Genomic DNA, 15,080 nt, shown 5'->3' with positions numbered 1-15,080 from the left:
ATCCTTAGTGCACATGGGTGCACATGGCTATAGATCTGCAGACTCATTCTTGAGAATGTTCTATACATTTCTATATTGCTTATCAGTGAACTAGCACCCCCTAAGTGCAACGCGCCCGATGAAAGCCACATAACAAAGAGGAAATGGAGTGTGCGTCTGTGGCGCACGCACCGCACCTCATGCACAACCCCATTAGTTTCAATGGGGCTGAAGCACACGCAGAACTTGCCTTATGTGGCAGGGTACAAAATGGATCCCCACATAAGGCAAGGGTGCACTGTGGTTTATAATGTGTGAGACAATGGCCTTCAACAAGTTGGGTACTCATTTTACTGACCTACAAAAGGATGGAAGGCTGAGCGGACCCTGGTGCCCTTCTCTAGGATCAAACTTACAACATTGTGGCCATAGTACAACCATTTAACCCCTTCAGCACCAGGGCTCCTAATGGCATCTAAGTGTTCTGCATCTAAACAGCATTCACTTGAAGAACTTTTGAACTGGGCTGTTGCTAGGATTGGCAAAGATGGCCAAACCTTGCCAGCATTTGATTAAATACATGAAGGTGAAGTGCCAACTTTTCGGAATCCAGTTTGACAGCACTATTCCCTCTGGGTACTCAGTTCTGACCAAAGAGAGGTTCATCTCTCATATTTGTCACCTCCAGGTATAGATTCCATTATCTGTTGGAGGGTAAAACTAGATGATATTTTTAGCAAGTTTTTTAGAAGGCATGCTTTCCAAAAGGATGAAAGTGGGCTGCTGCCATAACTTTTCTTGCTTACGCATCTTACATATAGGGTGCTTAACTTTTGAGTGGTCATAGAAAATAAACACAGGGTTAATTTTTGAAGTTTCTTCTATGAGGAAACCCCATATGGGATTATTCACAGAAAAAATGCATTCCTCCTAACACTTACCTTTGATCTGATATATGCCTTTGTAGACACATTATCAATGTATATTAGCACATATTTGCTCTGAAATTTTGCCCAAAATAGGAATAAAGCCATTTTGATTGTCAGGGGCATTTCCAGACTACTCCATAGAAGCAAAAGAGTGTTGTTATTACCAGTTGGTATCTCTTGATGTTGCTTTTGTGTCCACTTGGAGCCTCTAGTCCCTGTTAAAGCTTGCAGTGGGGTGAGAGGAGATGAAGGAAACTGTATGATATGATTGGCAATTTGGCCAGGTATCATCCAGATCTCATGACACTGTAGGCAATTCTACTGCGTTTGCCAGAAGATAGTCGGGGGGGAGGGGGCATGGTGAAGGTTTTGGGGGGTGGGGCCAGAAAATTTACTTAGGCCCAAAACACATGAACCAAATAAAGTGTTTTCGAATGCTTTGGGGTGGGGCATTTAAATGATGCATGTCCCCCAAGTGACCAGAAGCCATGCCGTGGTCGCATTTACAGGGCAAAAGATGGACCTTTTAGAAGCAGATTAAATCCACTCCTGCCAGTGGCTGATATGGGACTGCAGCGGCAGCCCACTTTGGAAGGGACTGTGTGGTCGCTACAGTCCCCACACCCTAATAACTTGTTCCTGGCCACATGCTTTGGCTCTTCTCTTCACAGGGAATTCTAAGGCTTGGGAGTGGCCCTAAGCAAGCTCTTTCTTGTGAAATGACTTCAAGGGCCATGAGGCTCAAAGAATTACCTACCCCAACAACCTCAAAGCCCAGACAGATTCATATACGTATATGTCTCAATTCCTAGTTTTGGGGAAAGATGTAATAATAATAGAATAAGGAAAGGTTGAAGTTACAGGCGCCCCTCCATTTTCACGGACTTAAAGTCCACATCCCTCAGCCATTTGCAGGCGGCAAATGGAGGAGGACAAAATGGGGCCATGTGTGCTGCCATTCAAGCCAATGGGGCTTGAATATATGGAATTTCCATTTCACGGGGGGGGGACGGATCCCCTCAAAAACAGAAGGGCAACTGTATAATATTTTATCATATTGAAAAAAGATTTTTCTTTCTCTTTCAATTACAGAAATTTTATGATTCACCTGATTGAATCAAATTAACTCCCAATGAAGCTACTTGCTCTGGAGCTGTCCACTCACAAAAACATAAACTGACAAACTTTTAAATATCATTAATAAGGTATTTATAATATTACCTAAGCAAAAGAACACTTACTCCCAGTATCTTAGTCTTCCTCCACGACGAGCATCATCTATAATGGGACCGAATCCTCCTTTAATTACTACTGTTCGACCAATCACTGCTAAAAATCCACCTATCATTATTAAAAACTGGAAGACATCTGTCCAGACTACTGCCTTGAGTCCACCCTATTTGGAAACAGCAGATACAGTGTACATGATCTCTGACATATAAATAAGTATCTACAACCAGGGCTGATTATAAGAAATTCTGGCTGCATCTACACTGTAGAATTAATTCAGTTTAACATAACTGCCATGGCTCAATGCTATGGAATTCTGGGATTTGCAGTTTTATGAGACATTGAGAATTCTTTGTCAGAGAGTTCTGATGCCACAACAAGCTACAAATCTCAGAATACTATAGAATGGAGGCATGAGAGTTAACACAGGGGCCATTCAGACTACATTAAAAACCGGGTTTGAAAGCGATTCTTCCGCGTGAAGTTCATATTGGGCCCGATTCTGTCACAATCCATGTCGGGGCTTGCACAAGGAAATGCCCCTTACCCCAGGGTATCCAGAATCAGGCTAAAATCCGTCTTTTCTCAAAAAACCCGCGTTGCGCGAAATCTGAACTTGCCCTCGATCATGATCGGGGCAAATTTAGGGAGGGATTAGGGTCAGGGGGCGGGCAGAGGTCAGAGCATTCCCTCCCATCATCAGAAGGAAGGGGGGGAGGAGGAGGAGGAGGAGGAAAGAGCCGAAAAAAGGGGAATCTGGATGCAAAGGGTGACAGGAGGAAAGGGGGAAATCAGGGGTGACTTTTGGGCTGCAGAGGGCTGTCAGAGAGAGGTGGGGGGTGAAGAAAGTGATGAAGGAGGAGGAAGAGGAGGAGGAAGGGGCCGTGGGAGGAAGGGAGCCATGGAGGGGATCCTAAAACGGAGCAGGAGGAGGAGGAGGATGAAGGAGCTGAGGGAAAGGGTCAATGGGCATCCCCGAGGAAGGAGAGGGTCTGAAAAAAGGAGGAGGAGGATTTCCAGGGGGAATTGGGTTGTGAGGCTATGCTGGGGCATGTAGGGAAATCAGGCTGCTTGTTCTACTTTCATTTCCTCTTGCTCCTGTATTATTATTATTATTATTATTATTATTTGTGTTATATGAGGATGCTACAGGAATGCCTGCGCTGCATTTCCCTTTTATTCCCAATTCATTCCATGGGTCTACTTTACTTGGAACTGACAGGTCACTCTCTCAGCCTCAGTGGAAGGCAATGGCAAAGCCCCTCTGAAGAGACTGTAGCAAGAGGAAAAGAGTCAGTTCAGTTCAGGTCAAAGGCAGGGCATGAACGGAGCTCACATCAGGCACCTCCCCCCCCCACCTTTTCATATTTTTTAAAATTATTTTTGACCAAATATGCGTATGATTTTTTTTCTTGAGGCAGATAGAGCAGGGCTAGCGGCTTGTGCACTTTCCTTTTCATCTGCTCACTTCCAGCAAAGGGGAAATGTTGTGAATGCAAATGTTACAAATTTTACAATTTGAATGTTACATTTTTTGCTCTTGTTAATTAGACAAAATGATACATGCTTTTTCTACTGAATTCAGAAGCAGCCCTGATTTGCTTTTAAAAGCAAAAAATAGAATGCATGGCAATTGCATCCTTTTCTGGCATTTCCGAGGTGAGGAATTTATTATTATTATTATCATTATTATTATTACATGTATAAGAGGCATTCTGGGGGGCAAGGAGTGGGGGATGCATTAGCTTGCATGGGATTGAAAATGGGGACAGGGGCAGATCTGACCCAAATGCCCACATATACACACAACACACAAAAAAGAGATTTTTAAAAAATTGACACTTTGGGGCATTTTGTGCATGGCTCTTTAAAAAAAAGGAGAGGGGAGGACACTTCCGATGCCCCTGCAAAACGTCACCATGACGATCGCTTGATTGACAGCAGGCACCTTTGACAGCAGGCACAGAATGCACTCGATTTAAAATGCCCCTCTTTTGTAGTGGGCACTTGCTAACGGAGAGATTCGGAGGAGGGTCATCCGAATCAGCCCAGTTCCTTCCAGCTCTTTGATGCCAGTCTGAATGGGGCCACAGTATCAAGCTGCATTAATTCTGCAGTGTGGAAACAGCTTCTTTCTGTTTTGTGCAATACTAGCTTCTATATCCTCACTCAGACAAACAATCTCACTAATTATATTGGCATAAAAAAGAGAAAATGTTTGTTTGTCCTAAGGGGGGAAAAAGAAAGTGAACTGCTCTCATTGCATTTCACTAGAAAATAATAAACCCAGGATTTGCTTGCATATTCTACACATATAAATGTTCTGTATTCACAATTGCTGCTTAGTCACAGTTAAGGCACTACTGACATGATCTTAACTGCTCATCAGCCTATGTTATTAGATAAGCTACACATAGGCGGGATACAGACGGGCAGGGGAAGACGTCTTGGAGGTGTATTCTGCAGAATACGGAGCCTCCAGACCGCCCGCCCCGGGGGTGTGGCTCAGGAGATGGGGCTTCCACATGGGGGGCAGTGAAGACGCCTCACCTGGGGCCGTTTCTGACCCGCAGTTTCCAAACCGCCGCCTCGGAGGACGCTGCAAAGAGAGAGGCAGCTTCCTCACGGGCGGCCAAAAACGGGGCTTTTTTTTTTCCTTTGCCAGCTGGCGGATGCGCAGCTGCGCAGCTGCAGCGCTAAGCAGCGGCGGCAGAAAGCCTATGGGCACATTTAAAGTGCCCAAGCCCCTTTAAAACTTTTTTCCCCGCTCTGCCCAAGAACAATGGTGGTCTCCTGCCAGCTGGTGATCAGCTGGTGTTGGCATCCTTGTCTGCTTGCACTTTGCCAGTGTCACCAGCATCATGGATGCCTCCTCTCCTTTGGTCCCCGCGCTCCTGCTGAATCTGCAATGCGCAGCCACAGCTGTCGCCGCTGCCACCACTGTCCCCCTGCCATCCCCCATCACCTCCCTTGTACATATGTAAATATTTACAGTTTTAGCGGTTTCCATTGTTAGGTGAAAATGGCACAGGAATGTGTGTAGGGGCTCACTTTAAAGTCCAAACTTTCCAAGCAGCGCATGCGTACATGTTGCTCTAGGGTTAGGGTTAGGGTTAGGGTTAGGGTTAGGAGTCTTAAAATGTGCTGCAGCTGTGCTGCAGCTTCCACACCTGCATGGCAGCTGACGCTGCAATTAAAGCCTGACTGCAAACTGCGCATGTTCCAGGACCCCGACTCATTATGCGACACAGCAGACACGGAGCTTTTAAATGGGCAACTTAAATTAGCGGTGTAGCAATTCTGACGTACCGGTGCAGCAGCTTACAGACAGAGCTGCGCAGCTGCGCATCAAATGGAAAAGAAGCGGAGAAAAGCAGCACCTTTTTAATGCCGCTTCTTCCCGCTTGGGGCGTGCGGGGGGCGTGTTCATGGCGGCATTCAGGTAAGGCCCATCTGAAGGCTCTACCTTCATGACGTCATGAATACACCCCTTTTTGCCCATCTGTATCCCGCCATAGAGAAGGGCCATCCTGTTGGTGATTGGTGCATGGGTGAATAACACTTCTGTCAGGTGGGGGGGACTACAATTCCCAGGATTCCCTAGCACTGAGCCAGAGCAGTTAAAGCTGTCTCAAACTAGGTTATTTCTGCAGTATGTTTTTGACCTCAATGACAAATCTCTTTCCTTATGAGTGCCTTCCAGTTGTACTGATTGCAGAAGGAGACAAAGCTGTTTCCTCTACAGCCAACAAGGAAGTCAAGCAAGGGAGGGGAATGAAGTGTTCTGCTGCACCTTCTCAGCATGCATACTCCCTTGCCTGGATAATATTCCATGCTCTCACCTGCTTGGAATTTCTTGTTGCAGAGGTAAAACAAAAAAATAGGGTGCTATATCAGAGCTGAAGTTAAATTTCATAGTACTTTATAAATGGGTAACAAAACAGATATTAAACGAGCTGTTCACATACCAGTGTGCAATAGAAAGTACAGACCAAGCCGGTTGCAACGACAGATCCCCACAACTGAAATCCTGTAACTGATAATGTAAACAAAAATATTTTTTTTAAAACATTTTCAGTGATACATGAAAGAAGTATCTTAAATTAATGCAAAGAGAACAAGATGCAAAGATGATAAAAAAAATCATCATTACACTTATGAATTTGAAGTTTTCATTCAGCAAGGACAATTGAGTGCCAGCTTAACAGACACTAGATCAGCTGAAGTTGTGCTGACTCCAAACCACACTCTAGGCAGGGACGTAGCCAGGATTTTAGGAAGGGGGGGTCCAGACTAAGTGCCACCATTATAATGGGGCTTGGGTGCGGCGGCGGAGCAGCACACGCCATTCATTTTTCTAATGGAAGGGGGGGGTCCGGACCCCAAGATCCCCCCCCCCTTGGCTACATCCCTGCTCTAGAGGTGTTTGGCATATTTCAATCAGGAAGAAAACACTTGTATTTAATCCTAAACTGCTCCAGCCAGCGCATCTTTGAGTTAAGATTGCAGTACTAAGTAGAAAGTTTCAAACTGCCTTTATGCCTTTAGAATTTTAGTGGCAACAAAAACAGTCAAAATTATTCCTTACTGAATACGCCTGTTTTTTTCTCCCACTTTACAAATCTACTAAGAACTTTCTAAGGATATAAGCCATAATCTTGTTAGTGCACCTTGTCCAGGGTCACACATGAGTGCAGGGACATAGCCAGGATTTTAGGAAGGGGGGGGTCCAGACTAAGTGCCACCATTATAATGGGGCTTGGGTGTGGCGGTGCAGCAGCACACACCATTCATTTTTCGAACGGAAGGGGGGGTCCGGACCCCAAGAACCCCCCCCCCTTGGCTACATCCCTGATGAGTGGCAATAAAAGACAAACAAAATCTCGATTTCTCCAGTGCTTTCCTTCCTTCCCAAATATTAAGTCCATGGACCTTCTTTTTGCCACCACCACTAATACCTACATCCATAGGATTTCAGACACAATCCAATGTACAGTGAACTAGGCCCAATAAAAACAGTGGGACTACTTCCAAGAAAATATGCATAGGATTTCTCTCTAAGTTATTTTAAAACTTCATTAATAGCTAAATCATACCAATTATTAATTCCACTGTAATATATGCCAGAAATGTAAAAATCTATCTTTTGACTTGTTATATTTTATACATACACACACTGTGAAGCAAAAAGAGTGAGAAGACAATTTGACTCACATTTTGCAATCAGCTTCTGGGCATTTGACACAAGTGAACCACCTCTTGGCATGCAACTTGTAATATCAAATAGCTGACCTAGCCTTTTCTTTCCTTTATGTTTTTAAAAAGTCCTGTTGAAGGAAAGGTCTGCCTTACCTTGATTCAAAGCCAGGGATGGAGAATATATTACAATTCCAGTATATAAAATCTGGAAAAGTGGAAAAAACATACGTGACATAAATTGTCCTTTTTAAAATTACTTGTTCTGTGGCAGCTTACACTAATTTACATACAAAAGTCAATTATCATTAGATAAATTAACTGGAATAGAATTAATAAGAAGTTATACTTCATAGGGTATCTTCCATAAGGATCTCAAGCAAACTGAGAAAGTAAAGCAAAGTAATGACTGGATGAAATTGTAATCATAGAATCACAGAGCTGGAAGAGACCTGTAATATATAGTGGGTCCTGGCATCCACTGTGGTTTAGGTCTAGGACCTCCACAGATGCCAAAATCCATGGGTGCTCAAGTCCTATTAAATACAATAACACTATTGTATTATATAATACAATAATAATATTATTATTATGTAACAATAATAATAAATGGTGTCCCTTATATAAAATGGAAAAAAATAAAGGTTTATTTTTAGGATACACACACACACACATATACAATTTTCAAACCATGGATGGTTGCATTCATGGATGAAGAGTCTGTGGATATGGAACACCGACAGTATATTAAGGTTTCCTTATAAAAAACTTTTGTTTACTGTCATGAAGCATATTTGTCTGTATCACAATAGCTGAGAAGTACTACAGCAGAATGTGTGCATGGATAATATCAAGAGAGAGATCTATGTAAAGATCATGCTGGCACTATAAACTGAAACAGGACACCCTGCTCGCTCTCCCTTACGACGATACCAATTTCCTAAATAAAGCCCAGGCTCAAAATATGACCTACGAATAATTAGCAAAACAAAATTGGTGCTGGGCTTTAATTATTTTTGTTTTAATATACAAATATTATCCAAAATACATGGAGTTAAGTAGTTTCATACTCTGTAAATCTCACATCCTGTAACTCTCTCAGTATTGACAGTCCTTATAAATCCTCTGTCATCCCACTTTGCAGTTGCTTTAAAAATGTCCCTGTTACTCTTGCCTATTACTTTTCCTCTTTCCCCACAACTTACTTCAATTGCTGTAAACTGAGGTCAAAGTACAAAAGTACTTTCCACTAAATTCAGTAGCGGAGAGGACAAAATGGGAAGAATTTTCCCCTTCCCAGTAGGCTCCAGCAAAAGCAAACTGCTATAGCCTTTCTTAGCTTTTGTGTTTTTCCCCATTAATACCATTTAACATCATGATCACACTTGGTCATATGTGTCTTGGTTTTCAGGAAATGTTGGAGGGTATGCAATCTGTGCCCCAAATGTGTTTTGCTCCAAATTATTACTATTTCTGTTACTACCAGCCAAGCACCATGGACAAACCACTCCACCTTTTTCTTTGTGCTTTATATAATGTTTTACACAAATTCATCCAGATCAATAACAAGATATCAAAAAGTTTTCCAATCTGAACTACCATTAACTCCCACTAAAATCAATGGAACTAATTTAGACTAAGAGACACTTTGAAACTAAAGTGTATATTTAATATTTTATAAGGAAATATGATGATGTAACAATTATTTAGAACACATGAAATAACACATAAGTTTATAAATCACAAAAGCATTATATGTTTTACTTGCCGTCAGTGTCATAAACATCACTGTTCCAAGCCGACGCATATATTTATTATATCGAAGTTCCAAGTACTGCAAAGGAGAAAAGCCATTTTTAGACATAAAACCTACTTATATTCAATGTGTAGAGTACTACTTGCACACTCTTTAAAAATAAAATAGGAAGTGTTATGTCAGACCAATATCCTGTTCAGCATTTGCAGAGTATGAACATATGCTCATATAATTATACCAGGCTACACTGTTGCACAAGAAATTGATCAGATTAATTATGTCCCAACTTTTAAAAAACTAAACATGCTGGTAAAGTGGATAGCTTCTTATCTAAATAGGGAAATTACAGTGAGGCTGACTGTATTCAAAGACATAACACCTCCATTATCATATCTATATTTTGATTTACAAAGCAAACGTCTATTTGGAATGCATGGAGTAAAAATGTTAGGCATTCCCATTCCCAGCATTCTCTTCTTATCAAATAATGTGCATGTGTGCTATACTAGCTGTGTATTTACCTTTAAAAAAACAAGATCAATTCTCCTTGCATAATACATACAGTACTCTGACTACAAGAGATAGCTTCCAGTACTTATTTATTTTCAGGTATGTGGACAGCTACAGTTTGAGTATCAGAAACATGCAAAACATTAAACTGGCTTGTTGTCTCCCAGGAGGCAATGGGTGGAATTTGCAAGGAAGGGTGTTTTGACTAAACAGCAGAAGAAACTGCTTAATGGTAATTGTTGTTTGATAGTGGACCAGTTGCCTTGGGAGATGCTGGGGTCACTGAAGGTACTTAAGCAGAAACTGGTGGCACAGCTGTCATTCTGCATGATAGATCCTGCACTGCGTAAGTGGCCTCCAAGAAATATTTCAGCTATATAATTTTATGATTCACTGACAACTTATTGAAGATACTATCTTTATATGAAACAATCAATCTTCAAATGAAAGTGGTACTTATCCTGATAAAGGGAAATTGTGTAGAAACTTTCTTCATCATCTGAAATAAATGGGGAAGAAAAAGGCTGCCTGATCTCTCTGTGGCAGCCTATATCTTTGATCATGGTATCATCTTGGGGCATTTGGCCAGCAAGATGTTATAAGACAGTTTTGCTAAACACTTCCAAAAATTGGTGGTGGATGATTTTTGCTTGGTCACTGGTCTATGAGGAAAGTGTGACCCTCCAAATGATGTTGGACCGTAATTTCTTGCAACACTGTTGGCTATGATGGTTATGAATAATAGAAATAACAAGTTCCGGGGAGCCATAAGTTCCCCATTCCTGATATCTGGGGTCCCTGTGGAATTTATTTTGTCCCCATACCTCTCAACATCTTTATGTTAATGCAGGAGATTTGAAGATCAACTTATCACTGTGTTGAAAAGGCTTTCTCTTTTTCAGCTGTTGCCAAGAGGGCTGCCAATGTGTTGAACATCTTTCTGACTGCTGTGACTGTCTGCATATGTCTCAGTCCAGATGGAAGTGGTTGGTCATAAACAAAATAATCTGTTATCGGGAATTCAGTCTGCTCTGGAATGGGTTGCACCTCCCTTGAGGTATCAGGCTCTTACTTTGAGACTCTTCTGCATTACTCTTGGAGAGTCAGGTGACTGCAGAAAATAGGGCTCAGGTATTGGGAATGCATCAGTTGCACCCTTTCCTGGAGAAAGGTGATCTGTCTACCCAAGTCATCCCAGTTTATCACCTCTTATTTAGATTTCTACAGTGGGTCTTCCTCAAAACATGACAGATGGATTACTCGATCATACTACACTGGTCCAGTACCTGTAGTGATTACCTATAAAGCTCTGAATGACATGAGAGCCAGGATAACTGAAAGACAATCCCTGAATCATTGGTCCAATTTTGAATTTGTGAACTATACCAACATTGGAGTAGGCACAGTTTACTCTCCCTCCAAAACTGCCATTGTGTTCAAGTGCAGAGGTGGAATTTGACAAAAGTCTGAAAAAAATGAAAAGCCCAACAAAACCTTTCCTTTCCTCCTGGCAAGGCAAAGGATAAGAGCTTGGGATGCTGCAGGAGATCTGCCATTGTTCTCCTTCTTAGCTCTATTTAGGATTGTTGCAGTTACTAGTCAGTCCATTTACAAGATTACTGTTTCTGACATATGAATGTGGTATATGGGGGGAAACAAAAAAAGAACTGAAAGAAGGAAATGAACAGTATATCAGCAGTACAAAATTCATTTGGTTTAAAAGATATGGCTTTTTCTCCAAGGATTCCTGGGAATTTCAGTTCTCAGAGATTCATAGAATCGTAGAGTTGGAAGAGACCACAAGGGCCATCCAGTCCAACCCCCTGCCATGCAGGAAATCACAATCAAAGCATCCCCGACAGATGGGCATCCAGCCTCTGTTTGAAGACCTCTAAGGAAGGAGACTCAACTACACTCCACACCTCTTAAAACTTTTATTGCAAGACTTCATCCAGTCAGTTCAGTATATAAACAGATTATACATCTGCAAGGTGATAAAATTCACTAAGTCAAAATAAAAATACAGCCCTATTTTATGAACATGTTGGCTTAGTCTGTGTGGGAAGGAGGGTCATTCAACAATTTTAGCATAAGACATACATTCTTGGACCATGGGCCACCCCTACATAGGCCTCACATTGAAGAACTTGGTCTCACTCGTATGTAACTGTGCTTAAAAGAGAATTCAAAGATATAGCCATGTTAGTCTGTAGAATCAGTATGTAGAAAGATCTTGCAGCACCTTTGTGACTAAGGGGCAGTGCAGCCTCCTTTTTGTGCCCTGAAAAGGGCGCGATAGTCGCAGCGACACGGCTTTACAGTGCTCCTTCGGTGCTGCACAGTGCAGACGCAGCACCGGAGGAGCGTCATGATGCCGGTCTGGGGGCAGAGCCAGGGCATACGTCATATGGACAAAGTTAGTTCAACGGTAAACACTTCCGTTTTGAGCATGCCTAAAAAGCAAAACAAAGTTAGTTCAACTGTAAACTCAAAATGTCTTCCATTCTGACCATGCTTAAAGAGCAAAACAAAATTAGTTTGGCTGTAAGCTTGATGTCCTCATTCCCACTACATAATAAACCAGTTTGCAAACCAATCTGAACAGGTTCAAATGGCCCTTGTTTGAACTTGAGCTGAGTTTGTGGCGCAGCGCTAAACCCATTTAAACCAGTTCTTCCAGATCCATGGCATTCCCCACTTCTTTTGAAATGAATCAATTCAGCGCAAGTGTGACAGGGCTATTTCATAAAATCATAGAGTTGAAAGAGACCGCAAGGGCCATCCAGTCCAACCCCCTGCCATGCAGGAAATCTCACTCAAAGCATCCCCAACAGATGGCCATCCAGCCTCTGTTTAAAGACCTGCAGAGAAGGAGACCCCACTACATTTGGAGGAAGTGTGTTCGTTCCACTGTCAAACAGGCCTTACTGTCAGGAAGTTTCTCCTAATGTTGAGGTGGAATCTCTTTTCCTGGAGCTTGCATCCATTGTTCTGGATCCTAGTCTCTGGAGCAGCAAAAAACAAGCTTGCTCCCTCCTCAATATGACATCCCTTAAAATACTTAAAGAGGGCTATCATATCATCCTTTAACAGTCTCTTTTCCAGGCTAAATGTACCCAACTCCCTAAGTCTTTCCTCATAAGGCATGGTTTCCAGGCCCTTCATCATTTTGGTGGCAATTCTTTGGACACACTCTAATTTGTCAACATCCTTTTTGAATTGTGGTGCCCAGAACTGGACAGTATTCCATCCAAGTGAGGCCTGACCAAGGCAAAATAAAGTGGCACTGTTATTTTTCTTGACACTTCTATTGATGCATCCTAAAATCGCATTGGCCTTTGGCCCAGCTTTCTAGTCTATTCAGGTCATTTTGAATTTTGATCCTATCTTCTAGGGTATTAGGTGTTCCTCCTAATTTGGTGTCATCTGTAAATTTGATGTGCTTCTGTGGCGCAGTCACACCTATGAGGCAACTCCATATTGAATCAACCCACTGCTGAATGTGAACGCAAAGTGGATTAAACTGAAATGGGTAGGTTCGAATAGTGTGAAGGTCTGTTTGGTGCTAAATCACTTCATCGCTTCGAATAATATTTTGTAGTGGGAATGAGATTGATGATTTGGGAGTGACTTTGACATCATGGCAAGTGCTGCAGCCTAGAAAGGCCAGAAGTCTAAAGCACACTACAGAAATAATCCAGTTTGAGACCACTTTAACTGCCCTGTCTTAATGCTAGGGGATTCTGGGAACTGTAGTTGTGTGAGACGTTTAGCCTTCTCTATCAGAGAGCGCTCTGGTGCCACAACAAACTACTATTCCCAGGATTCCCAAGCACTGAGCCAGGGCAGTTAAGGCAGCCTCAAAATGGATTGTTTCTGCAGTGTGTTTTGGACCTATATGAGAGTTTTTGTAAACTGTTCAGTTGCAGAGTGTGAAATTGTAGTATGCATGTGAAGTGTGTGTTGTGTGTTCTATGGTGCGCGTTGGGCGTTGTGAACGTTATGATTTTTGCGCCTTGTGTTTTGGATCTAAGGTCCACTTTAACTGCTCTGTGGCTCAGTGCTAGGGAATCCTGGGAATTGTAGTTTATTGTGGCCTCATTGCTCTTGACAGAGAAGGCTAAATGCCTCACAAAACCACAGCTCCCAGGATTCCATGGCCTTGAGCCAGGGCAGTGATGAAAGCGGCCCTAAAAGTGGATTATTATTATCATCTCTGCAGCGTGTGTTTTGTGTTTTGGACCAGGGAGGCCTAGGAAAGGCCTGGAGGAGGAGGAGGAGGCTGGTGTACCTCGTAGGCGCTGGTGATGCCCAGCCTGTAGTAAACGGGGAGGAAGACCTCCGCGCTGACCAGCACCATGGCGGTGTAGGCGAAGGCGAAGAGGCCGAAGGAGATCCCGAAGCGGTAGACCTCCGCCGGGGTCCCCAGCACCGTCACGGCCGACATGAAGCTGGCCGTCAGGGACAAGGCCACCGGGCCGCAGGTCAGGCTGCGCCCCGCCAGCAAGTAGTCCTTCTGGGTCTTCTGGACCCCCTTCAAGGCGTAGAAGATGCCGATGGCGGCCGAGAAGACCAGCATCCCCGCGAAGACCACGTAGTCCGCCGCCCCGAAGCGCTCCGCCAGATCCTCCGGGGACAAGTGCGACGACATGGCGCTTAGGCCTCGCTGGGAAGAAGAAGGCCCTCCTCAGCTCGACTTCGACGGCGCGCGAAGCCCGCCAACCGCCTCAGAGGCTTCCAACGGCCCCTTAGTCTCAGGCTGCGTCCACACTGGGGAAATAACCCGGTTTGGCACCGCTTTAACTCTTTTGTGGCTCAAGGCTATGGAATTCTGGGAGTTGGAGTTTGTTGTGGGGCCCAGAGCGGAGCTCTGCTCCGCTCTGGGCCCCACAACAAACTCCAACTCCCAGAATTCCATAGCAAGGAGTCAGACAAAGAGTCAAAGCGGTGCCAAACCGGGTTACTTCCCCAGTGTGGACGCAGCCTGGAGAAGAAATCCCATTCCATGGGCTAAACATTCTGAAAACACATTGTAAGCTCTTCACACACACACACACAAAATGCACGTACACAACTTCCAAGCCAACTGAAGATAAATGTGGACCCCTTAAATCCCTCCATGGAGTTCCTGGGATCCCATGGAGCACAAATTCAGAACCCCTGAACTAAAGACATCACCCCACAGCATTTTTCAACACAAGTTGCCCTTTGTTGAGAGTAATACAACCTTACAGTCAGGCATCCCTTTTATCTTCACAAAACAAGAATAACTTTCTTTGAAATCATACAAGTTAAAGAGGAATCAATAATACTTTGAAAATAAAACGTACTCTGTGGTTGAAACGATGTTTAGTCAAATGGGTTAATGGGATTTGCTTACTGGGATGTATAATTTAATGTCCAAAATTTGCTTCCTTTTTAAAATAAAATCAGCAGTGTTGCATTTGTCATGATTTGCACCTTTCTCCAATAATATATTA

At 43.2% G+C, this 15,080-nt stretch overlaps 1 protein-coding gene across 5 annotated transcripts in view; it reads right to left on the bottom strand.

Annotated features, from left to right (window-relative positions):
• The window catches only part of LOC149312057 (sodium-coupled monocarboxylate transporter 1-like), a 104,941-nt gene extending 90,525 nt beyond the window's left edge, over positions 1-14,416 (bottom strand). For all 5 annotated transcript variants that reach the window (XM_089523863.1, XM_089523860.1, XM_089523861.1 and 2 more), the window contains exons 1-5: positions 13,892-14,416; positions 9,103-9,168; positions 7,491-7,542; positions 6,107-6,174; positions 2,150-2,304 (exon numbers count right to left, since the gene is read on the bottom strand). In XM_089523863.1, the coding sequence (XP_089379989.1) occupies positions 2,150-2,304; positions 6,107-6,174; positions 7,491-7,542; positions 9,103-9,168; positions 13,892-14,251 (701 nt within the window). In that variant the 5' untranslated portion in view covers positions 14,252-14,416. The remainder of the gene's footprint in view (positions 1-2,149; positions 2,305-6,106; positions 6,175-7,490; positions 7,543-9,102; positions 9,169-13,891) is intronic.
• Between the last annotated feature and the right edge of the window lie 664 nt (positions 14,417-15,080).

The sequence above is a fragment of the Sceloporus occidentalis genome, unplaced genomic scaffold (genome assembly GCF_023333645.1).
Source record: "Sceloporus occidentalis isolate IW3139 unplaced genomic scaffold, rSceOcc1.0.p SCAF_5, whole genome shotgun sequence".
NCBI classification, from domain to species: domain Eukaryota; kingdom Metazoa; phylum Chordata; class Lepidosauria; order Squamata; family Phrynosomatidae; genus Sceloporus; species Sceloporus occidentalis.
The sequence above is the reverse complement of the archived record's forward strand: the minus strand, read 5'-3'. Positions and strand labels throughout refer to the sequence as shown.